This window comes from Pezoporus flaviventris, unplaced genomic scaffold (assembly GCF_033815535.1).
Source record: "Pezoporus flaviventris isolate CSIRO_AGI_PZ_B2104156 unplaced genomic scaffold, CSIRO_AGI_Pfla_v1 ptg000002l, whole genome shotgun sequence".
In the NCBI taxonomy this organism is placed as follows: domain Eukaryota; kingdom Metazoa; phylum Chordata; class Aves; order Psittaciformes; family Psittacidae; genus Pezoporus; species Pezoporus flaviventris.
Genome location: NW_026892550.1, coordinates 49,223,706 through 49,247,198, shown reverse-complemented (window position 1 = coordinate 49,247,198; position 23,493 = coordinate 49,223,706). Strand labels below are relative to the sequence as shown.

Below are 23,493 nucleotides of genomic sequence, written 5' to 3'. Positions count from 1 at the left end.
ACAGCTGCGGTGTAGACTTGTAGCACTGAAACCAAGCACCAAGTGTGAGCTGTGGTGTAGACTTGTAGCACTGAAACCAAGCACTGAGTGTGAGCTCTTGGCAGGTCTCTGCCTCAGGCTGGGAAAGGGGGGTGCCACTGCCCCTTGTTCATATCTTGCCCCCCTTCAGCATCAGGCAGGATGGGGGAGCAGCTGTGCTGGAAATGAGGACTGGGAATCCTTGGCTCAAAGCTCCCTCAGAAATTGGGAGTTGTTGGTCAACCCTTTTCCATTTAAACTGAGCTCCTGGTGGGAGCTTTCTGTCACTGGTCCTCACAGAACCAGCTGGAAACTGAGCCCCAGGGTGTCCATGTGTATTTCTGGCAAAAAGCATTTGCATTCCACCTAAGCCTCCTCTTGCTGCTAGCTCCTCTTCAGCAATTCTGCAGGTGACTGTTTCTTAGGCCTGCCAACCCCGTTTCTGCTGCTGGCTTCAGTCCGTAACACCATGTGCTGAATGATCTTCAATACTTTGTAACACAGCTTTTTGGTGTGAAAAGGGGAAGGCTGCTTTTGTGGATATACTTCAGGCTTCATTTCCAGGCTGTTGTCACAGATCAGCGATGTTGTTGGAGAATATTGTCCCTCTCTTCCCCTCACGCTGCCTCTCTCTCTCCCACATCAACTCATCCAAGCTGTTTAACTGAACGGGAGATGCCTATTTTTTAGACTGCTTCTTGAAGGGGGAAAGGAGGACACGGCTTTAACACCACAGTGCATGAATACAGAAGACCTTTGGTAGTTTTATAATAATATTTTATTCAGAAAACAGTCTGTATAAAAATATTCACAAATATTTTTCATTTCTAAGTTGAAATAAAATGCTATTTCTATCTCCAAATCAATATTTTCTTTCTTCTTCCGGTCTGTTTTTCCCCTCCTCTTCAGCCTTCTCACAGTAGAGGCATCTGTTGAATACTGACCTGCTGCGTGAGCAATACCAAGCCTTGTGCCACAGCATTTGCATGGATAGGAGAGGTTTGCATGTGCTGTTTCAGCAGAAACTTGACTGTTGCACAGGTACATGGGCCCCTCCTTTCCCAGCCCTCCAGGGGGAGCAGGATTACCCAGGGGGTCTCATCTTGCTGCTGGGTCAGCTCTGAGGTCAGGCCAAGCTGCTCTTGGGACCCTCCAGCGTGTCAAACTTTGCTTCTACGACTATTTTGACTACAGCACCAAAGTGCAGGGCTTCCACTTCCTTACTCTAGCCAGCTACAACTGTTAAATTGATGCAAGTCTTCCAAAATGTAGATAGGAATTTTCATCAGTTTATTACAGAAGATGGATTCTTTTAAATTCCTATTTTTAGTATACGTGGTGCTTTTTGTTTAATACAAAGCAGTGCTTGGTTCTGAACTAAGTTGCAGTTTTGAACTAAGTGCAGAACTATAGTTCTGCAAAGAACCTCATTTTGAGTTCTCTGTGTGAGGAAAACATCAAATCCAGCCCATTCCCAAGGAGGGCTGGTGGGGGCCCAACTCGTGATGCTATTCCCAGCACTGGCAGATGCCACAGGCAAAGTCTTCTGCAGAGCCCTGTCACCATCTTTAGGGTCCCACAGCAGCTGTTTTAAGTGTGCCTGTTCCTCGTAACCCCAGTTTGTAAGTGTGTTTTCATGCTGCTGCTGTTACCTGTAGATGATGCTGTTTGAAACAAATGGTCCCTTATAGCCATCACTGGGGTACAAATGTAACTCATACAAAAAGAGATTTGACCAAAACTAAGTGTTTACTCATCCATCACCTTGAAATATTCTCTGGATTGTAGTACAGATACTATTTACAACAATGTAATTACCTCTGTCATTTTTCTTTTGGTTTAGAGCCTAAACAGATTATACAAAAGAAGTAATTAATGTTTCCGGAAGGGACTGGTTTTAAATAACTGGCTCAAGGTTACAGAATGTGCTGCTAATGGAAAGTTGTGATGGTGCTTGCAACAGATTACCAAGAGTGCTCTGAATAACCACAGAAGTTTTCAACAGTGACTACCTCTGTGATTAGTTAAGAGGCGTTTAAGAGTGTTACAGGCACACACCATGCACACCAAACCAACACCCTGATTTTGCCGCTGTCTCCACACGTGACTCAATGGCATGAGAGTACTCAGCTGTACGAGTCCTCTGTGCACAGAGCTGGATGCAAGTGTCCCCATGTGAGTACACAGACACGTGTGTGCCCACCATGAGTAACGGAGATGTGAAACTGTCCTCTTGTAAGCGATGCCCTTCCTTGGCCAGGAGGCAGTTCCTGCCAATGGAGGGAAGCAGGAGAGGTGCAGCTAGGAGCTCAGGGTGGCGTTACGCTGCTCCAGTTGCTTCCGTATCTGTGACTAGAACAGAAAGATGATCTGTTACTGTTTGCCTGCATGCATGTGGATGTACGTGAGTATGACCAACCCAAGTACTGGTATCTTAAGGAAGTGATGCTTTCAAAGCCTTTACAGTTCTCATTGCTCCCTTCATGACCCAACACATGCAGTTTGTGCTGATGTTCCATACTGTTTATCATATACACAATGACATCCTTAAAGATGGAAGTTATTTCTTTTTCCTAATGAGTATGTGCGTTAGCAGTGCATCCCAAAATAGCTAAGTGGGTTTGAAGGCACATACATTATGCAAAAACTACATATCCTAGCCTAGTTGGCCTGGAAACCGGAACAATTACACCCTTCTTGCAGATACTGAGGGCTGTAGTGCTTGGATGCCACCATACTGGGGGGTTTATGATGGCAGTACCAAGGGTACTGCTGCCAGAGGTGTACTGCAGCCTAAAGCTACACATCATCTTACCAGTTTCCATCGCAGTATTTTAATCCACTCGTCAGCTTCTATTCCAGTTTTCGCACACAGGTAGTACGTCCTTAGTGGGAACACTAAACTGTAAGTAAACAATTATAGGCCATTTGTTAAATTGTTAGAAGAACTGGTAAGTTCTTCCTAAGACTGAACCCAGCTGGCCTGCACCAGCAGTTTAGACAGACCAGGGTGGGGAGGCTGTGCTCCCATGCAGTCACCAGGAGGGACGTTAGCCAAGAACTGTTTACAGTCCTTTACAGTTGGGGGGAGAAGCTGCCCCAGGCCCATAAGGACAAAAGTCCCCCATTTGGGCATAGAAGTGGTTACTGTGTGACTGGTAGCAATGTCTGAAATGGGAACTGGCCCCTACATAAGTTCCATGGGTCTATGTGATGATTATATATGCTTACAGAATTAGGAAATGAAATGCCCACCACACACAGGCCCTTCCTCCTTGCCAAGAAAAAGAAATCTTTTTCCAGTGGTAATGTGGCAAAGCCATGCAGGACTGACAGAAGCTGGCTGACAGAAACAGGCTCTCGAGTTAGAGCCAGGTCATAATGGGCCAGGGAGCTTTCAGAAGCACCCAGCTGTCGCATTTCAAACTTCCCTGGCTATTCTGACCTTTCCATCAAGATGGAAGGAGTACAGCAACTTACCAGAAACAATTGACTCTTTCCTGGGAATAGTCAAATTGCACAGCTGAGCATTCAGTTAAGTCAAGTGCCCGAATCGGCTCTGTGGCCTTGAAAATAGAATGATTTTAGAATGGGAAAGTGTGGAAACAAACAGTAAGGCTAGCTGGTTCATCTTCAGTACATCATGACCTTTACAAGCACACTAGGTTTTTCCAGGCACAGGAATAGCACAACCCAAACCAACAAGCATAACATTATTAACATGATAGGAATTGAGCTCAATATAAAAAAACAGGACAGTTCAGATCTAGACAAACAACAGAGGTCACTACTGCAGGAAAGTGTCACTAAATGCAGACTGCTTAAGGTTTGGTTGATGCATTATAATGTAACTGACACAGCAGCAAATCTGGTATCATTCCCAGCTACAGTTTACAGAGACAAGGGGATGGTTACTGGTCTTACCAGGCCTAGCCAGCTGTTGGAGATTTCATTAACTCCTAAATGCTTTAAAAAGGATGAATCTGAGCAGGGAGAAATAAAGAAGTAAAGCTAAGGTGGTGCTTGCAGCAGGGGTGAGGGGTTTGGCTGTATGACCACTGTGTATGTTGAGGTTTCTCTGTACTGACCTAGAAGTGCTCAGGTACAGGTATGTAGACTGTATGTAACTATAAACCATCTCCCTTAAGAGTTTCATCCTTCCTACGTGTAAGAGTTCTTTCTTATTTTGTTTGGCCTTACACTGTTATAGAATCATTTAGGTTGGAAACAACCTTTAAGACTATAAAGTCCAATTGTTAATCTAGCACTGCCAAGTCCACTAACAAACCATGTCACCAGGCAGCTGAAGTAGTAGAAAAGGTTGCCCTCTACCCAAACACCCTTAGCTCTTTCCATGGCCCTTCATCAGGTGTACGGAAGTCTCTGTTGCTTTCTCACCTGTCCTTGTGCTTTCCTCTGGCTCAGTGGCTGTTACACACTATACTAGAAGTAAGCCCCTTTTGCTAAGGTGTGCTAGCAAATGCCTTCCCAGGGCCAGCAGCAAGTTGCTGACCTGTAGGTATCTGCAACCCCACAGCAACAATGGCAGTGCCAGGAGACATGGGAGCTGCTGCCTGGGAGGAGGCCATGTTCCTGACAAAGACACCTTCTTGCCTGGTAAGTCACAAAGGCTACTCAAGCATTTGGAGTGCTGCACTTTGAAATGTTATCCTGGAAACTTAACTGAAGTTGGCTTGAACTGAAATGAAAACCGATGGAAGGCCTTGTGAACATGTAACTGTTCATAAATGGTAATGTTTGCTGAGCGTGAGCTATGTCTGCTGTTGTGTTAAAATCTATGAGATGCTTTAAACAGCGCTTGGCAGAGGTGCAGAGGCTGTGTTTATGAAGGAGATAGTGTAAGGGCGGAGAAACTCTAAGTGGTATCTCTTATTTTTACTCAGCTTAAGAATGGAATGGAACAGCAAATGCAACTGTTTTTCCCAGCTGCAGCAGGTTAATCCAGGTCGGAGTGCTAGAAAGGAGGACATTTTTAAATCAGTGGCTTTCTACCTATACTCGAAATAGAAGGATGAAAGCAAAGAGTGCAAAATATACTGTAGTATTTGCAGAAATATTTTAATAGCACTACTGTCTGCTAGGTTTTGTGTCAAAGCTACCGATAAAAACCATGTTGGGCTGGTAGCTTAAAATCCACTGAATAAAGCAACCAAAAATGCACTGTAAAGAACAGCTCTAACTAGTATGTAAGACTGCTGAGCAGGGTAGATATTTTCCACCTGTAAAACTTGCTTTTGCTTGTTGAAGTCATCAGCAAGATGTTTAAGTTAATTTGAGAGGTCTGATCCCTCTGACAGTATGGGAAGCTTTGATACAGATGGCGAGAAGTCAGAGATATGAGGAGGCTGCAGCTGCCTCTAGAGAGGTTTAAAGAGTAGAACTGGCATTTGCTACTTACTGTCTGGTCTTTGAAATACTTAAGTTCATTCCTATGCAGTGTAAACCACCTTGTCTTCCAATTCTGAAAGATCAAGAAGGGATGGATGGTAACTGTCTTGTGAGAATTGACTGTAATGCATCTTAGGAAAGAAAAAGCTTTAAAGCTTTGACTTGCTCTGGTTTACAGCCGTGCTTTTTTGTTGCTCTCTGCTGCAGGGGACTGCACATGGAGCTATTTCAGCTCCACATTGTCTCCAGGTTCTGTGGGTGACTGTAGAGTGGAAACAAGGAGTTTTTCCTTACCTTGACTATTTTGCCTTGTTTTATCAAATATCCTTCTTTTGTACCAAGCTGTGAAGGAACAAGGAAGGGACTGGAGTTAGAGACTACGCTCTCTTCCCATTTCCCACATTCATCTCTCTGCCTATGTCCGAAACAAGGAAAAGCAGCTTGTCACTGGGGAAACGTCCCATGGCCACTTGCCCTGTCCTCACTCCTGTCCTCCCCTCACAGGACTGGATCCACAGATAGGTTAAACATGGGCCTGTGATAGCTTTAAAGGCATTCTCTTAGACCATGCCTCCTTCAGCAAGCTTCTGGTCTGCATCTTCTCAACCAAACACTGCGAAATAGTTGCAGTTACAGTTTATTTGGTAAAGTTAGATGGTTGCCTCATAATGTCTTGTAACCAGAAGCACCTGGGGTTTAGCTGACAGTGGAATTATCCACAAATATCACTCCTGATGTATTTTACTTAGGCGTTCTCTTCTCTCAGCCAGCCACATGCTTGAGAGGAAAAACCTTATACATTCAATATGTTATTGAAAACTTGGTTTTTGAACTGTTTCTCTGCCACCATGAGTGATGCTGGGACCTTATGACTTCTCAGATACTAAAACTCTGTGTAGGGACCTACTTCTGAAACTGCACACCTCTAGAAAACAAATTCTTGACAAGCTAGTTACTTCTTGGCTCTTGGAAAAATACCGCCTTTTTACTGGCTGCATGTGGAAGTCAAGTTTCTTTGGAGGTTAAAGCGGAACTCGGCCATGAACAGTTGGTTGTGAGATACATCAGAAGTGATTCTTTCATTAACTTCACTGACCCATATTAATGTAACTCTTCCTCTTTTTCTCAAAAAATATCGTACGTAACTAAAATACTTTCCTCTCTGCTGTGCGCAATATTGTTCTGGAAACCACTTCTCTCACTTAGATATGAGTTACTAGGAATTTGAAGTCTCTACTACTGTCTAAGTGAGTCACAGATGTCAGCATTTGGTGGCCCAAGTAGATATGAAGATGCTCTTTTGTTCCTCGCACCAGTAAGGCATAGCTTTTAACATGATGTAGCTTTTTACTGGGCTCAGAACTACTAGGACTGAAAGGGTGGAGGCTCTTCCATCAAACCCCTCTTTTCTGGGTTTAAGTCTGTGTCAGAATACAGACTGTCTTCCTACTTTAGGACAAGGCGATTCTAAAATAATAAAACCCAAGCGTGAAGATACCAAAAAAATACCCCTTTTGAGTACTGTACCTATCCGCATATAGATAATCTGATTAACTTGGTTGTATTGAGCTCCAGTTTGGGGTTTCCTTTTCCGCATGTGTCCCTGCCTGTCTTGCACATCTCTGACTACTTTTTTCAAAAGGTTCGTTTTTAATTGACTTGAAAAGTCAGAGATGCTCTTTTCTTCCTCCTGGTTAAGAAGGAGGCTGTATATTGCTAACTGGACAAAATAATTCTAACAAACAAAGAAGCCTGCAAAAATAATACGTAGTAATTAGTTTATGTCTGTCAGGACTGTTTCCTGTCCTCTAAGCCTCATATTCACCGAGTGAGACAAAATGTGGTAAATCCCATAACTTACTTGAGTCTGCTATTTGGTGTATTCTTCTCACCTGGGAGGGGAGAGAAAGAGACTTCCCGTTGTCTGTACAGGATGTTGGGCAAATCAAGGGCTTACTGTGCAACCTGGCATGCGTATTGTTGCATACAGCCTGATGAGTGTTGTCAGAAAGATGTGAGAAGTGGTGTGTTTGTTTTGGGTGGTGTGGGTTGGGTTGCTTTGGTTTTGTTTCTAATTCCTGATAAAGTTAGTTACTGCTAAGATGGCATTCTTAAAGGAAGGTAAGAGGAGAATGAAAACGTTTCATATATTCTTTGTTTGGAAGGTCAGACTTATCTAGGTCAACTGCAGACAGTGTTTTCTCAGTGACAGCACTGAAAATCTCAGTGACAGTTCTAAAAGGCTTTAGCTGTCAGGGGACTGTACTTAGCAAGTCTGTGTTTGTTTTGCCTTGGTCGACAAAAACGTCCTGTATCTACAAGCCCATAAAGGGATGAACTACCAGAATTATTCCATAGCTCACTCCAGAAATCATATGAAACTTGGGCCAGGAGAAGCACCCCTCTCACTAAACACAACTTACTGAAGGAGCATTTGGAACAAGGTCGCTTTCTGTCCTTCCTGTCTGCATGGCTGTGTGAACTCGGACAGACTCGTAAATGGAAGGTTCTTCTACTTCCCGTGGGTAGGGATGCTTCAATACAATTAAGGTTCCTGGAGAGAAAAAGAGCAGGAGTCACCTGGCAAGACAGTCTTAGAAAATAACTGGCAGTAGCTCCCTGTTTGAGGAATGGTTAACTTTATCTTTTCTCCAATTAAAAAATGCATAAGAACTAATAACTTCCCTAAGATTTATGTGACACTTCCTATAGCTGGAATGGACTCGGGCCACACCGATTTGAGAAAACAATCACATACTATAAATGACTCTCCCATACTGGTAAAACCAGACAAATATTTCCAATGCATCATCTGAATGATTTAGACTTTGTGAGGGATATTTTCTACAATAATCCACCCATCCAAAGCACAGAGGGACATTTCCTGGATTCACTTGCCCAGTCTCACTTCCTTGGCTCTCTTGTGTGGCCCAGAGTCCTCGACACCTTGGACACCTGGACCATGCCTAAATCCATTCCCTCCTCTCTGTACAGTGGCAATCTATTTATCCTTTCATCTCTGAAAGCAAGACTGCAAAACCTCTTCATTTCTCCTAAGCAGCAGTTAATTAAACCCCTTCTGCAGTGCATGATAAAGTGGCGAAAAATTAAGATAGCAACAGAACAGGACTGTCAAGACAATCCTCAAAGGCAGGTGTCTCCTCTCCTGCTTGAGCCTTCTTTTGAGTCAGTCAGCAACTAGGTAATACAGAACAAACTGAAACACAATTTCACAGTTACAGCTGAAATGCTAATCTACACGTGACCTGCACTTTCACTGTGTTCGTGAGGATGTGATTACAGACATTATCACGCCTCTTTACATGCAACTGTGAAAACTGTAAATATATGGTACCTTTTTAAAACCTTTAAACTTACTACTTCTTGAAGGGAATCACTTGACACATTAAATTCCCTCACTACACAGAAGGCTGGCTGGGTGGGTAGGCAGAATGCTAGACTAGATAGGAGGCCATCACAGTTACCCTGTTTTTGCCAACAACCCACTGCTTGCTGCATAAATTGCTTCATCTGTCAGAGCTTTGGATAGAGACCAGTAAGCCTACATTAGCATCACTGTTAACTGTTTTAGATAGTAACTTTTTTATTATAGCCATTATTTGTTCCCAAATAAGGTCACATTTACTGCACATTCTCCGTAAAAAGCTGCATTCCCAATAGTGAATCTGTTAAACTATCTGCAATAGTGAAGAGTCTCCTTAAAAGAGTAACTGCTACACCATTTAATCTCACTCTTTAATGTCAAAGCATACCAAGTGCTGCTCCATCTGCATCTTATGCTGATATTGTCAGCCCTCTAAAGAGGAAGGATGTTAGAATTGGTAAGAACTTGGACTTGAAATCTACAAGTGATGGAGTAATCTAAAAATGAAATAAAGTATATTTTGCAATGGGAAGGGCTACAAATAGAAGTGGGGAAAACTCTATTTGAAGTAATCAACTGAAATCTGTTCACAGGCACAGGTGGTCCATGCAAATGTGGTATATTCAACTTGTAGTAGGTGAAAAGTCAAATTCAGTTTCATTCTCTCTGGCCTTACAAAAAACATCGCTTTATCATTTAAAATCAAATTGAGAATACACCTATTACCAGTCTACAGAAACTACTCTTAAGCTGTTGCACAGAATCAGAGTACCATCATCTCCATATCATGGATAAAAGAGCCCTGCTGCAGAACCAGGAGGACTGATTTAACATTTTATACAATATTTGTTTTCCAATAAGTTCTCCATGTTTTTTTCTCCACAAAAGACACTTGTATAGCATCATCTGGTAGCTGCATAAAACAAATAGTAAAAGTTGCACTGTAGCAAGATTCTTCTTGCATGTTTGTGTGTGACATCTATTTCTAAGGAAGACTTAAAATGAGTCCCATTGTTAGACATTTTAGCTTCAAGTGACTTTATATTTTTTTGTCTGGGTAATGACTTTATTTTTTTAATAATAAAGTCAGGGGGGTAATTATTTTATTTAAATATTTAATTCTTTTTAATAATAAAGCATTTTTTATACATTTTCAAAATAATTTAGGTAAAAACTGACAAAGCAAACAAGTAAAAATACTATGTTAACCTTGTCACTTTGAATAAAGACAGAAATCCAGAAATATGATAATATATTGCTTTAAAAGCTTGCCTGTTCAGTAAGCCATCTCACAGAACACCATTTCCTTTTACTTATCTGTAGTTCACAAGGAAGCGGATACATTACACTGCAGAAAAACAGACATGAGTCCATGTAGCAATTTGGAATGGCAAATGAAGCTGTGGTACAACAAGGTTTGTTTGGCTCAAAGCAGAAACCTGCAGGAGTCCTAGTACAAAAGAACCACTGTGCTCCACGGACTAGTTTGCAAGGTACAGGCCTGTATGTTCAAGTACTGATCAATGAGAGTCTGGTGTGCCTCCTCAGAGGCAAAACTAGCTCCAGTGACACAAACTTAAACCAGAGATAGAATACATAATGGTTTCCACTATCTCATGGGTCTCTGCCTTACAAAATCCTGTCTGTAAGCAAGGAGGAGATGAAAAATGCTATCCTGCTTTACTCTTTCATTCCTGCTCTCACAGTGTTTTATAGAAAATTGCTTGTAAGTATAACAAGGAAAAAGAAAAACTGGTCCAACTACTTTCTACTAATACCTGAGCTACAGGTTACTTACTGCCTTTCACTGAATGGCAAGGCCCTTCTGCCAACCTTCTGTGCGACCCTGTGTTGAGTCAGCCATTCTGCCACACTGACACTTGGCTTAGAGTGGGCTCTGATGAGCCTCTCCCCCCATTTTAGTATAAATTGGCTACCACCCACGAGACCTTGGACACCTCTGTTTGAAGGAACACTGCCTGAGTGCTAGGCCTCTCTTCCTCTCTACTGCTATCCATGGTAACGTAAGGTGGAAGGTTTCTTGATGTGATGTTCAAATTACTTTTTTCATTCTGTAGCACATCCAAATTAAAGAGGTTTCACAGAGCCAGCAGAATCTGATCAGAGATCTTCAAGGCAACAAGTGAGCTCATCATTCAGCAGTGTTGATCTTCCTCATAGAGATCACACACCACCAATGCCTCGATCACTGAAGTCTGTAATGCGTGCAGTGAAGGAATGGGGAAATAGAAGTTTTATATGTAATCTGAAACCTTTACAGGGTTAGGCCTGTATGCTGCATGTCTTTGTGCTCACTGGCACAAAAGATACAAGTGGGAACTTTGTGTTTGAACCACTCTTAAAAGCAGTTTCAAAAGAGAATGCTTTGAAAGATACAAATGCTATATTGAGTGCATTTCTCTTGCAGGGAAAAAGAAAAAAAAAAAAAGGCAAAGCAACCCTTGAATGCCCTTAGTGCAGTGTGTGACCTATTACAGTTATTGCACTTGCCAACTATTACTTAACTTGTGTCTTGTCTATATAATTAGTACTACTCTATGAGGTATTTGCATACACTTTCTACACAGGGTACTGAAGCTTTTGGAACTAACTTGTACTGACCCTTTTTCAACTCCTGCATTTGAAGCTAAACCTAAAACTGGCATCATCATTATAATAAACATCTGCTTCTATGTGAACTCTGGTCTGGTAGTGTTCAATTCACTTGTAGGAATCAAAATTTACCTTTCAACTTAATTTAGATGGCATGTTGGCTGCTAAAGAAACCTCTGCTTTTTCTTAAAACTAAGAAACAACACTACAGGCTGATCCACAGTAGATAGAAAGGGAGAGGTAATAGAGGCCACATTCCCTAAAGGAAAGGGGCACATATCACTGTAGACTTCTTCCCTGGATGAAGAACAGTGGAGTAATAGCTAAAAAATTTCAAATCCCTTTTCCATTTATTCTTTTTCCCGGATTTCAACTTCATAGATGAACTTTTATTTCCTCACTAAACACCCTGCTTTAGTTTTTCCCTTTTTGAGAAGGGTCTGTTGCTCCCAGTACACGCAGATTCTGAAATGCTGCATCTCGCTCTGAGAAATCAAAAGGAGCTCACATCCCTGGTTACCAAAAACCCCATAAGGTTACATGTAGTTTGTATTCAGAGTACTTGAAAAAGTTTTTGAAGAGGAACATCTAAGATACCTGTGGTTAACAGTGTCATGAACTCTGAAAAGAAACACTTCAGCAGTAGATTCATTTGATAGACACTGAAGACATTGGAAGCTCCTTGATAGACATTTGAAGACACTGGAAGCTCCTTTTACTTAGATCTGTACAAAGCATGACTACAAATGTGTTCATGCGAACATATGCTCTCCTTACCTGTTTCGCTTCCAATTAAAGGCTGATTTGCAAAATGCATGACTAATTCCTTCAAGCTAGAAAATTCGTTAAATCCAAATTTGAAAGAAGTTCCTGTATGTTCAACAAGGAAGTGTTTGACAGAATCTTTTCCCCTAAAATAAAAAAAGAAAATTTGTCAATGCATAAATGCTGAAGGCATTCGACATGTGCAACCCTTAAATAGCAGCTTCCACTACAGGAAATGTGGCCCAGATCACAGGCTGACAATCACTGTCCTAGCAGCTACCACCATTACTGTCCCTCACTAATACTCCACACAGCTGAGAGTCAGATTTATTAAGAAAAATCTAATTGTTGCTTTAAAGATGTGAGATGACTAAAGCCTAGAAAGGCAAAGGAAGTTAAATTAACTCTGGCAGCAAGCAGTAAAAAGACTCACAAATGAGATTTCCAGCCTTCTGTCTGTTCCCTTACTGGACTTTAGTCTTTATGGTGTACCTATATTACTGGTGTGTGTCTTACTTTACAAGTAGCATCCCAACCTCATTGAAACTCTCCTCTCTTTCAAAAATCAGCTGCCTTCTTTCTGCACCCAAACAGGGATTAAATAACATTAGATACCTATTTGTCTATTTTGTCTCTGTACTGACACAAACAGTTCCTCTATGGTTGGCACTGTCAAACATGAAACAGGGTCCTTTGCCTGTGGAGAAAGTAACAGTACTTGTTTATGAAAGCTGATGATATTTAAAGAAGTCTGCAAGGCCTCACTTCCTGGATAGGCACTTATTTTGACTTCAAGAGACAGTAAAGCACTTACTGCAAGTATCTCTCATGTGAAAAAGTTACTTGCGTTACTGTTATTAGCATCCGAAATAGTCCAGGGAAGAATTTCTCTAAGGAGAAATTGTATGGAGCAAATATATTGAAAACATAGTGAAGAAAGGGGTTTATAGCATCTTTTACATTGTTTATTGCCACTTCCACAGGATATTATAATTTCAAACAGGTATTTAAACAAGTATTTATCTCTGAACAGTACTTGTGATCTTGTAGAACATTCCTCTGTTGACCTCCTGCATGTTTTGTGCTACAGTCAGCTGAGACGCAGTGCATGCAAGCCATGCGCAGAGGCCCCACAACAGCAAATAGCTGCTGTGACTCCACTGCAATGACAGGGTTTTCATCTTTTCATTTAATTTCACAAGAAATACAATGTTGCAATGAGTTGTACTTACTCTATTTACCAGTTCCTTTTTAAAGCTAGCTAATTTAGCACTCATTAACTGGTACATTTGCTACTGTTCTCATCATAAAACTTTTCTACTCCCATCAGCTGTTTCTTGAACTCCTGTAACTGCCATATATGTTTTTATCATGAAGACTGAGTATCTACAGCAAATCCACAGAATTATGTTTTTTGTCAATAAGATCAATTCAGAGTTTGCAAAAATAAGTGCCATTTTCCAATGCAATCCAATGTGGGTTTTTTTCTTTCTAACAAAATGTCATTCAGCAGGATTACACCATTAGGAAGATTTATTAAAATAGTTTGAGCCCTAGGAAAAAACTCTGCAGGTCACCTCAATGCATGAGACAAGCAAACATGGGAGTAAGTGCAGATTTTAAAACTGCTAGCTGTGAGGCATAAGATAAATTCACTTGGGTCCATACACTACCTTACAGAGAGCGAGTACAGATCTTCCCTTTCATTACTCTTCCTCAAGAGATAGCTTCCATCCTGACCGTTGGAAAGCAGCAGCGCTTCTGCTGCATGTCGGGTAAGATTATCATGATACCACCTGGGAAGACACAAGGGGTTAAAACATCATTTGCTCTGCTCTTAACTGGCAGCTTCTGCTGCATAACGGAGCTGAGTTAAAGAAAGAGGAAGGACTGCAGCTATCACTGCTACAATTCTGAGTTACTACCCTTCTCACAAGCACAGGCAGGTTACACAGACCTGTGCCCCTTTCAGTATGCTCAGAGAACTACCTTTTGTTAACTACAAAGTTGCATACAAAAACCTGACACTTTGCTGTCTGTAATGATAATAAAACCCTTGCAAATTATCCTTTCGTGAGCAACAAACTAGCCAGGTCTATGCTGATAAGGTGAAAGCAATTCGGGGAGTATGCAAGACCCTTTGTCTATTTTCAGAACCTGTACTTCCTGACGTATTTACACGCTTTGGTACACTTCCCCTTTTGGGGCAAACAGGCAACACTTAAACTCCTCCCAAACTTTCTGTTTCCCGCAACTCAGTTCATCTGCACTAAGATAGGTGATTAACCGAATGTGCCTAAGCTTAAAATTTCATTTGAAGGATAAGCTTTCTGGAAGAACGAACAGAGGAAGGGAAAATAACAAACAGAATTTGAGGGAAAATTTAGGAAATCTTACCATTGTTGCTGCTCAGCCATATGTGGTCTCAGCTATGCAGGAAAGCTAGATCTAAACAGCTGCCTCATTTACCGTCAGTTAAAACTAACCTCATTGGGGTTTTTAACCTCATTTTTATATGAAAAATTCCACAGGGAAATCACAGAAAAAAATCCTGCAAAGAGCATGAAATGTTGTTTATGGCTTTCTTTGCACCCAGAATGCTTCACAACAGAAATGCTTGATTCCTTTCAATAGAAAAGGATCTTATTAGACATGATTCCGAGACCGAACACAAAAAAAAAGCCACAGATATAGGAGGCTGGACTGCCTCCCGTAAGACATGCGGTGTGAAGATATTCGTGCAGTTATATACAGACACCAGAACCTCCGGTGCAGAAGGAGGAGGGGAGACTGTACCCAGGGCACAGCTCTGCAGGGTGCAAGCACCTCCCCTTGTCTGTATGCGGAGCAGTGACCAGTCTCCTTTCTCTTCCTTTTAAACTGTGTGTGCCCAGAGTATCAGGGTCAAACTCTATTACTGTTTCAGCCAGAGAAATATAGTTTGACTGAAAGCAGAAGTGTGATCACAGCACTTTCCGACATTTGTATCATGGCAGTCTTTAGCCTGAAACAAGGCTTAATTGTACACTTTTTCTCCTTAATACTTTATCTGTTCATTGTAAGTTGCCACTAAATTTGGCACCTTGCGCTAAGTTTTTAACTCTGATTTAGACAGCTGCCTATTTGAAAGGCCAGCTGTTTGATAAATTGCTTTATGACAGACTCTAGATTATTAAACCTGAAGAAGACAAGATCCATGTGAAACTCAGTACAGTCAGGGTATGGATGCTTTGGCTCTAGAATGTGGTCCGTGGACCATCTATATAGTAGAATCATATTATGAATATTTAAACAACAAAGTGTCATCCTCTGAAACACCTGTTAGCTAAAATCTGCTTTGGGATTAACTGCCCAAGGAAGTAACTGCTAAAGGTCATATCTGTCCTGATGTGATGAGGATCGTATCAGCATGCACGCTTGGCTGACAGGACAACACTGTGTTCTGGGTGGAAATTTGTAACACTATTTCTCTCATTTATGTACAGAAGAAACATACACAGAGAAAATCTGTAAGTGGCCATGCTCATAAAGGAGGCGTATTCAGTTTGAGGTTGCTTGTAAGTATATTGTTACCTTATGTTCAAAAAGCCTTCTACTAAGATTTTAAAATAGAAGTCACTTATGTTTTAAAAAATGCTGTGTTTCAATCTACTCTCTCATTACACATAAAAGGCAGTGAGTAATGAAATTTTACCACCATGAAAAAAATATTAAACCAATCAAAGGCCATCAACAAAATCCCACCCACTTAACTGGGAAAATAATGTTGGTTTAAAGTGCAGTTTTAAACATTTGCTGACAAGGTTGCATTAGTCTTCTTGCCTAAATATGCTACTTCAGATAAAAACCCTTCAAATGTTACTGTGTTCTTCTTGATCAGCTTAACAAGTAGAACTGGATGTGAGACAAATACAGATTTTAGTGCCAAAGTGACTGTGTTATGCAGAGCTGCCTTTTTTTTTTTCTTTTTTTTTCCTGAAAATGGCCACTCAAAATTTGCATGAACACAGGTAAGATTTAAAAATGCTGTGGAAAGTTCAGCATTTACATCCAGACCAGCAGGAGGTTAAACAAACACATACTTATGAAAACAGACTGCTTTCCCAATGAAACCTGCCTGGTGACACAAAAACAAGTAAATAAGACTAAAAAGAAATCTAAACAGCCCTGTGGTCAGACATTACTAGATACACTTCAGTTGAATTTAAGTACTTGTCAGAGGGGGGATCCTTCTATTTGTCTTGTTCAGAAAAACATCCTTCAGGCAGTTCTTTGAAATCTGCAGGTAAACCAACATGGGATCATTCACTTAAAGGGCGGTCACCTTTAGCTTAGGTTTTGGTGCTTCTGAGAAAATGGAGGACAAGGAAACTGTTGACAGAAAATATAATACTGTATCTACCTTCGTCCCTTCTTAAAACAAGAAATTAAGCAGATCTAAAGGCTTTATAAACAATCATCAGTGTTTGAAGCCCCAAGCAAGTCCTTCAAAAAGCTATTTAATTTTGAACCATGGTGCATATCTTGCATATTGGGTTGTTTCTGAAGGTCTTTCCAAAAGCCATCTTTGTTTGACCCAACTTATAGAGCCTTGTATTCACTATAAAAATAATCCAGTACTGTGAAAATTGCCTGGGATTCCTTATTCAAATTTCTCTGAAGTAACACAGGTAGAAAAAGAGGAAAGTCCCTCCTTGCTTCAGAGCCACTTCTGCTGGGTGCCCATGGCCTTCCATGCCTTCCTGCCACAAATGCACACATACTTCTGGGAGTTTTTTCTTTTCCAATTACTTTATTTCTACTATAAAAAATCCTGCATGCTCCCCTTTTTGGGGGCTCCTTATCATCAATTTGACTAATGATCTCATTTTCAGAGTTTATAATTGCTGTCATTTATTCATTCTTGTTACCTTAACTTTGTCCTAAGTTATATTAAATTTCTTTACCCCATACGTGTAAGCTTGTTGGAGTTGCCAGGGCGTGTTGTTGAAGGACCATGCTAGTCTTCCTGCACTTTGGATTGGAAAGAGTCTGCTGGGCCCATGAAAGCATGTCTTAAGAAGCACTTAAAAGCACCATGAAAGCACTCAGCCCTAGTGAGATTACTTTTGCTTCTCTTTGGAAAACAAAGCAATTCCAGAAATCAGCCTATCCTTTACATCAGATTGCACTGGTGATAGTGCAGGAAGGACTTTACTGACATTGCTGTTAAGGGGAGAGAAATGAGACATGCAGTGCCCCAGAGAACCAAACTCATCAGAGCACACAACCTTGCCCTCAGAGTCTGCCCACCTGGTCAGCAGTGGAGTTCCCAAGTAGGATAAGCTAGTGGCCGCAAGCCACACTGCAAGACATACTGCAAGCCATGTCTGTACCACTGCAGCTATGCTAATCATCAGTACTACACAATGCACATACTTGTGTTAAAATCTCTTCTTGCACTAAGATCTCTGTGTAGTTAATGCAGGGACCAGAACTCCCTACACAGCAGTGATGATCAGGAGTATGTTACAACAATGTTTGGGGTGGAAAACTCCCTGTTCAGGTAAGAATATCATCCTCAAAATGTTCATGTGTTCTTTTCTTTCACAACCCAAGATGTTTCAAAGAAAAATGTTAATGAAACTTCATTACCTGCAGATCAGACAGCCCTTACACAAAGAAACTGTATTTTGCAAAACATTTCTGTCTGCGTAAATAGGGGCTGGTAAATAAACCGGTAGCTGGCATCAGGTGCATTAACTTCTTAACAATACTGGAATACACAAGGAATACAAACACTCATCCATGGTTAACCTAAGGATGAATGTTGAGTGACTTGGACAATTCTCTTCTCAGCCAGCTTTATATGCAAACTGTGTATCACCCAGCAGAATACTCACTTTTCCTCCTCATAAAAATGAAAGGTAGCTAGTGCCAGAAGAGAGAACAGCTAGAAATTCTGACTGCCATTTGGTTTTAACGTCTGGTGTAACAACTCTGAGGTACACCCAGTTGTCAGATAAATGCAGTAGACAGAGGTTACACTTACTTTCATATCCTTATCAGATTATGTTCTCAGATACTTATAGCCTAGATAGAGTTAGAAACTCTGTGGATGTTTGTTTTACTTTTGTAGAGTCCAGCAATTCAAAGTTCCTTTGCTGAAGCAGGAAGGAGATTCTGAGTAGTCAGCTGTGTCTGATTCCTTCCCAGAAGCTCCCTCCCTTACCACACAAGGTCAAATACTCCCTGGGCTCCTTGCTGGGGGACTGTCCCCATGGAAAGCACCTTGGTTGCCTGAGCTGCAGAAGTAAAGCAGAAACACAGCATAAAAAATTCTCTCTTGTCCACCTCTGAAAGGGAACAGAGATCAACGCTGGCAGGGAGACAGTCCAGATGTGCTCTCCGTAGGACTTCAGTATTATTCAGAATATTTATTTACCCTGGGCTGCCTTTTTAGTCATGGCAGATGTTGCCAGGTTTTGTACTTTTTAAATTATTATTATTAAAAATATATTTCCTACCAGAAGTTGAATTTCCTTACACTTTGAAACTAGCCTCAAGGTTCTGCTCCCATTCTTCGGTGAAATGTGTAGAATACTGTACTACTTGATGGCGTGAACAGGAAAGCACAGAGCTGTCCTGTGGCTGGACACAGTGCTTTTCACTTGCCTGCACTCTAAAAATTACTCTACAAAATAGCCTTACTAGCTCCCAATTCTCTGTATGCTGGATTTCAGCAACTTCCAGATCATATCTGTCAAGTTTGGGGGGTTTGTTTGCTTTTATTTTAACTTTTTTTCCTAATATGAAACCCTAGAAGCATTACCCACCTTCTCAAAGTCGCAAAAAAAAAGGACTCTTTTACATCAGTAAAAGTGAAGCTTTAGCAATGTTTTTAATATTGCATGAGTTGACAGAGCTCTAGAGAACCTACAAAAGGGCAAGGATGGTAAGATAGAAGTTCTAGGTGGTATACAACCAAAAGTGGTACTTATTTAGACATTCTTTCAATGTGTCATACTGAAATACTTAATCACACAACTATGTAAAGTACTTTGTTGGAATGCAAAGGTGCTGTTTTGTAGAAAAAATAATTTAAAAATAGAAATAGGAAATAATACCAGTGTATCCAGCGCTAAATTCCATCTCATCTAACTGCAGGCTTTCACTAGTTCGGCTTCTGCTTTTCACTTCCATGCTCTCTTTCCCCTTCTCTCAACTGCCTTTGTTCTGATTTTCACCCATTTCTTTTGCTTACTTTTTAGCCATTGTAATTTTGCCCTGTTTACACTAGAAATATAGATGAAGGAAAAGAAAAATCTTATGACCGTTTGCCCTGTCCCAGTCATACAAGTTCCCCAATTCCATCACCATCTGATCTAAGTCTGTGGCCCAATTTATCTTCTGTTACTAAAACTAAGCATTCAGTCTTACAAATACCATCTGTCATGGTACTGTCAAACCTCAGGCTGGAGGAACATGGAAGTTGTGCTGCACGGGATGACAAAGAATGTTCCGACTGCAAAAGGAAAAAGTCTACAGAAACTTGTTCCCTCTTGCCCCATTCCTGTCACTTCCAAAAGACAAACAGTGTCACCAAGCTATGCTAGTATGCTGGGACAGAAGCTGTGTTATGAGACCAGCCTGTACTCAGATAACAAGATATTCCACATTCTCATCTCTTGTGCAAGTAACACGAACCACAATGTGGAATTTCCCAAACTCACACCATAGGTGATCAGCCACAGCAGTTTCACACTGCAATGTGCAGGCTGTCCTTTAAGCAATAACAGCAATAAATGTGACTGGAAAAAGGGTGGACTTCAAGAACAGCTAAAGAGACCTTCAAAGAAGAATCACGATATCCGTTTCCTTTTCCTTTACGCCAAGATGCTTATGGCTCTTTTGATAAATTTCAGTGCCCCCTTTCAAGTATTTTGGCAGATTTAAGTTAATGAAGGAGCTAACATGTTTTTAACAACATGTTCTGATTTTGCTCTTCTTCTGTTTCATTAGGCATTTAGTTCCACCTATAAACATCTTGGCAATGAAGCTGACAGTAATTCTAATTCTCACTTTGAACTTCTGGTTGTTTGACCTCCTGAACTCTCTGAATAAATACAAGCAATCACCTTCCCTCAGACTGGACAAAATAGTAAAAAAAAAAAAAAAAATTAAATTAAATAAAAGCCAAACACATTATTTCTGCTTTCTTTTGTCCTGATGTAAAAGATCAGGAAGTCCATCTTTATGAATACTAAGGCTTTGGAGAAACTAAATCAATCCAACAAACAGTTGTAGGAATACCTAGATCTTTCAGCGACTGTGATTGTCCCTGATCATAACAGGGATTGCTAATTCTCATTTCTTGATATTTCTTTTTGTGACAGGTATCTCTAGAGCAGAGGTAACATAAAGATGGGGTTTGTATATACTGAAACCCCCCTCCCCTCCTGCTTTGCTCTCATGCACTCCAATATTCTCAGTGTAATTTCAGGAGCATTAATCTAGAACAATCCAGCATGCAGCAGGTCCTCCAAACACAGCAGTGAGACAGACAGGATTTATGCTGTACACCCATCTCTATTGCCGTCAACTTTCCGTTTTGATGACCAGATGACCTGGTAAACTATGAGGATATCCCATTACCCAACCACCTTCCCTTAAAAGTAAAGTCCTTCCCTTTTCACACTTCTTCAAACCTTCTCCAACTTCTTTGATTTTTGCACAGTAAAGCAGAAGAACTAAAATAACCTGATTCAAATCCCGCTCCCAAAGGGACGTGAATGTCAAAGGTGCTCTTCATTTGAGTGACCCTTGTCTCTGATGGTCTTTACTATAGCAATGATGGATATTCCTCAACAGAACTGTGTCTCAGTTGTGCTAGATACTCTGTCAGGTGTAAGGGGAGCTCAACTGTATGACAACACCAGCGACTAAGTTTAGGGGAAAAAAATCTTGTGGTGGCTGACAATTTAATGTTATAGTTGGAGATTGACATACCTACTTCTCACAGCTTAAAAAGTATTTACCTTAAGAGATCTTTAAGACTATTCTACCGCATGTTTAGGGTGTGAGGCCTTCTTTTTCCTCTTTGAAGCGGGGGAAAGTGGCTTTAGTATTAGCTGAAAAAGGGGCTTTGTTTAAAGATATGAAGGGAATCTTTGGTTGGCATTGCTTATTTACCTTTAGTGCATTTAACTCAACACACTGCCTTCAGAGAGATCCTTAGGATTATGAGGTAGGGTTAAAAGTTTAGGTTTTTCACCAAAGTGGAAATAAAGAAGCTACAGCTTTAAAAAAATGTGTATTTGTAGCTTTTTCTTCTCACTGGTACCACATCAGGCTGCAGTCCTACAAGATCATCTACGAGGACAAACTCCTTGCCAACCAGCAAGTCTGTTTACAAGAACAGGTTACTGGCATAAATCAACTCAGGCCACATAGCGGAAATTAATAAAAGTCTGGCAACCAAGAATCACGCTTCCCACATGAGCTGTAACTCTTTTTGCTTTTTTCTTTCCCCTATAGATACTATTTTACGATGAGCACAATCTTAGAGATGTAAAGGAAGTGTGTATTATGACTATTCTGGGTCCCACTTCAAAGTGACTTCATTTCATATTTGCTAGATGCTTCAGTAACAGGCATTTCATTAACAGGCTCTTCTAAATATGGGAAGACTTTAGCAGTTCGCAGACAGTAATTTCAAGTCTCTTTGTTGCACTCCAATTTCTTCACTAAGTCAGTTAATCACAGAAATAAATGATGAGTTGGTTCTCATCCATAAGTACTCAGGAAGCAAAAAATCTTTACTTTTTTCATCTATTCTTTCTCAACGCAGAGATGACACCAGAGCCTTTCTACTTTGTCTTCACTGGCCTTCCCTCTGCGTTGTCTCCACTTTGCTGCCGCTGATCCCTCCCTCCCTGTACCAGCCATGCTGCTCCTCCAGCCTGCGTTTCTTCTCACCCGCAGCAATGCTGCTGGTGAAAACTTAACCCAAGCCTTCCTCCTGTAAAAGCAAAACTAACCGGCAGGCAACATGGGCGAGTCACATCGGACAGGGAAGGAGGTCTGTCGCAACCATGAGCCTTTTTTTTTGCTCCTTGGGTTTCGTTTGTGAGTGAGGGTGACGTCCTCATGTGAACCGTCCCACTGCTGTCACTGCTCAGCCCGAGGTGCCCTGGGGCAGCCTGCTGCCTCCCCGGGCCCAGCAAGGGGCTGCGATGGCAGCCCTCCAGACCAAGCTGTGAGGAGATGGACGAAGGGATGGTGCAGGTCTGCAGCTGAGGGAAGACAGGCAGCTCTGAGGACAAGCTCTGGCTTGGTGCTTCCTCCAGACACAGGTAAGAGACATGCCACAACCTTGCGCTCTTCCAGACAGAGGTTAAATGCCGCAGAGCCTTCCGGCCTCTCAAACACACCACAGGGACTAGGTGTTGGGATTCTCTGACAGGCTGCACACCACGCACGAAACCGTTCGACGTGCTCGTTAAAACAACCCCCTATTTATTTTACTTCTCACCTCACTACCAAAGTCAAGAAGCTTCAGCTGCCACCCTGTCAGTGCCCGTCGGGCGGTCGCCATATCACGCGGGGACCCCAGCGCCCCTCAGCCACCCCCGGGGTTGGGCGGGGGCCGCCATTTCGCGCAGAGACCCCCGCCACGCCGTCCCGCCCCTACCGCCGCTTACCCCAGCGCCTCCAGCTCCCCGTCTAACGGAGCGGCGGGACGCGGCTCCCGGCTCTGGGTCATCGTCCCGCCGCGCCTCTTCGCCTGCGCCCCACGCAGGGACACGACGGCTGCAGCGGCCGCCTTCGCGGGCCGCTGAGGAAGTGCACGGGCGGGGCGGCCGGACGGTACCTCCCCGGGTGGGGACCGGCCCGCCTCGCCGACAAGGAGTGTCCCGGCCGGTACCCGAAGCGGCTCTTCCCGGAGGCTTTACGGGGCTTCTGCGGCGCCGGCGGCTGCTCCCTCAGGAGGGGCGGCCAGAGCCCTCCACGTTAGCCAGTGGCACCTGGTCTCTCCCGTACTGGAAATACCTTATTTCCAGAATAATCCATACTTTCAATTAGTTTAACCTGTACAGCCCAGAAGTTTGTGTTTGGAAATCTTTTATGTACATTCACGTTTTTTCTTGCAGTGGATGCTCCTCATCTCTTCTGTATTGCCAGAGTTCTAAGTGAGGAAACCTGTGGAGATATCTGGATTAAGGTGAAATCTATTTATTCTGTGTGAGGTATTAAAGCCTGTACCCATACCCAACCCGGAGAGTCCTGTGGCATTTGTCACTTGCCCCTCTGAGCACAGTTCC

The 23,493-nt window shown here is 42.0% G+C and overlaps 2 protein-coding genes across 4 annotated transcripts in view; one reads left to right on the top strand and one right to left on the bottom strand.

Annotated features, from left to right (window-relative positions):
* The window catches only part of TRMT10A (tRNA methyltransferase 10A), a 296,095-nt gene that overhangs the window by 177,545 nt on the left and 95,057 nt on the right, over positions 1 to 23,493 (top strand). The window lies entirely within an intron of this gene.
* On the bottom strand, positions 2,239 to 23,113 carry DAPP1 (dual adaptor of phosphotyrosine and 3-phosphoinositides 1). 3 transcript variants are annotated; one of them, XM_061477810.1, is made up of 9 exons: positions 22,873 to 23,103; positions 13,864 to 13,986; positions 12,203 to 12,336; positions 7,851 to 7,981; positions 5,722 to 5,769; positions 5,438 to 5,500; positions 3,499 to 3,584; positions 2,834 to 2,921; positions 2,239 to 2,370 (listed from the first exon to the last, which is right to left on the bottom strand). In XM_061477810.1, exons 1-9 carry the CDS (start codon positions 22,932 to 22,934, stop codon positions 2,320 to 2,322), a joined length of 786 nt encoding a protein of 261 aa, XP_061333794.1. In that variant the 5' UTR covers positions 22,935 to 23,103; the 3' UTR covers positions 2,239 to 2,319. The 3 variants fall into 3 exon arrangements, with proteins under 3 accessions (XP_061333794.1, XP_061333814.1, XP_061333803.1); XM_061477830.1 differs by lacking the exon at positions 2,834 to 2,921 and having other exon boundaries at positions 22,873 to 23,113; XM_061477819.1 differs by lacking the exon at positions 5,438 to 5,500 and having other exon boundaries at positions 22,873 to 23,111.

Excerpts from the sequence above, each read along its gene's own strand:
- DAPP1 (XM_061477810.1), bottom strand. The coding sequence starts at position 22,934 with ATGACCCAGAGCCGGGAGCCGCGTCCCGCCGCTCCGTTAGACGGGGAG. Across the intron at positions 13,987-22,872 it reads GGGGAGCTGGAGGCGCTGGG|GTGGTATCATGATAATCTTA; the intron begins GTAAGCGGCGGT and ends GTGTCTTCCCAG. Across the intron at positions 2,922-3,498 it reads GAAAGAGTCAATTGTTTCTG|TTTAGTGTTCCCACTAAGGA; the intron begins GTAAGTTGCTGT and ends GTTTACTTACAG.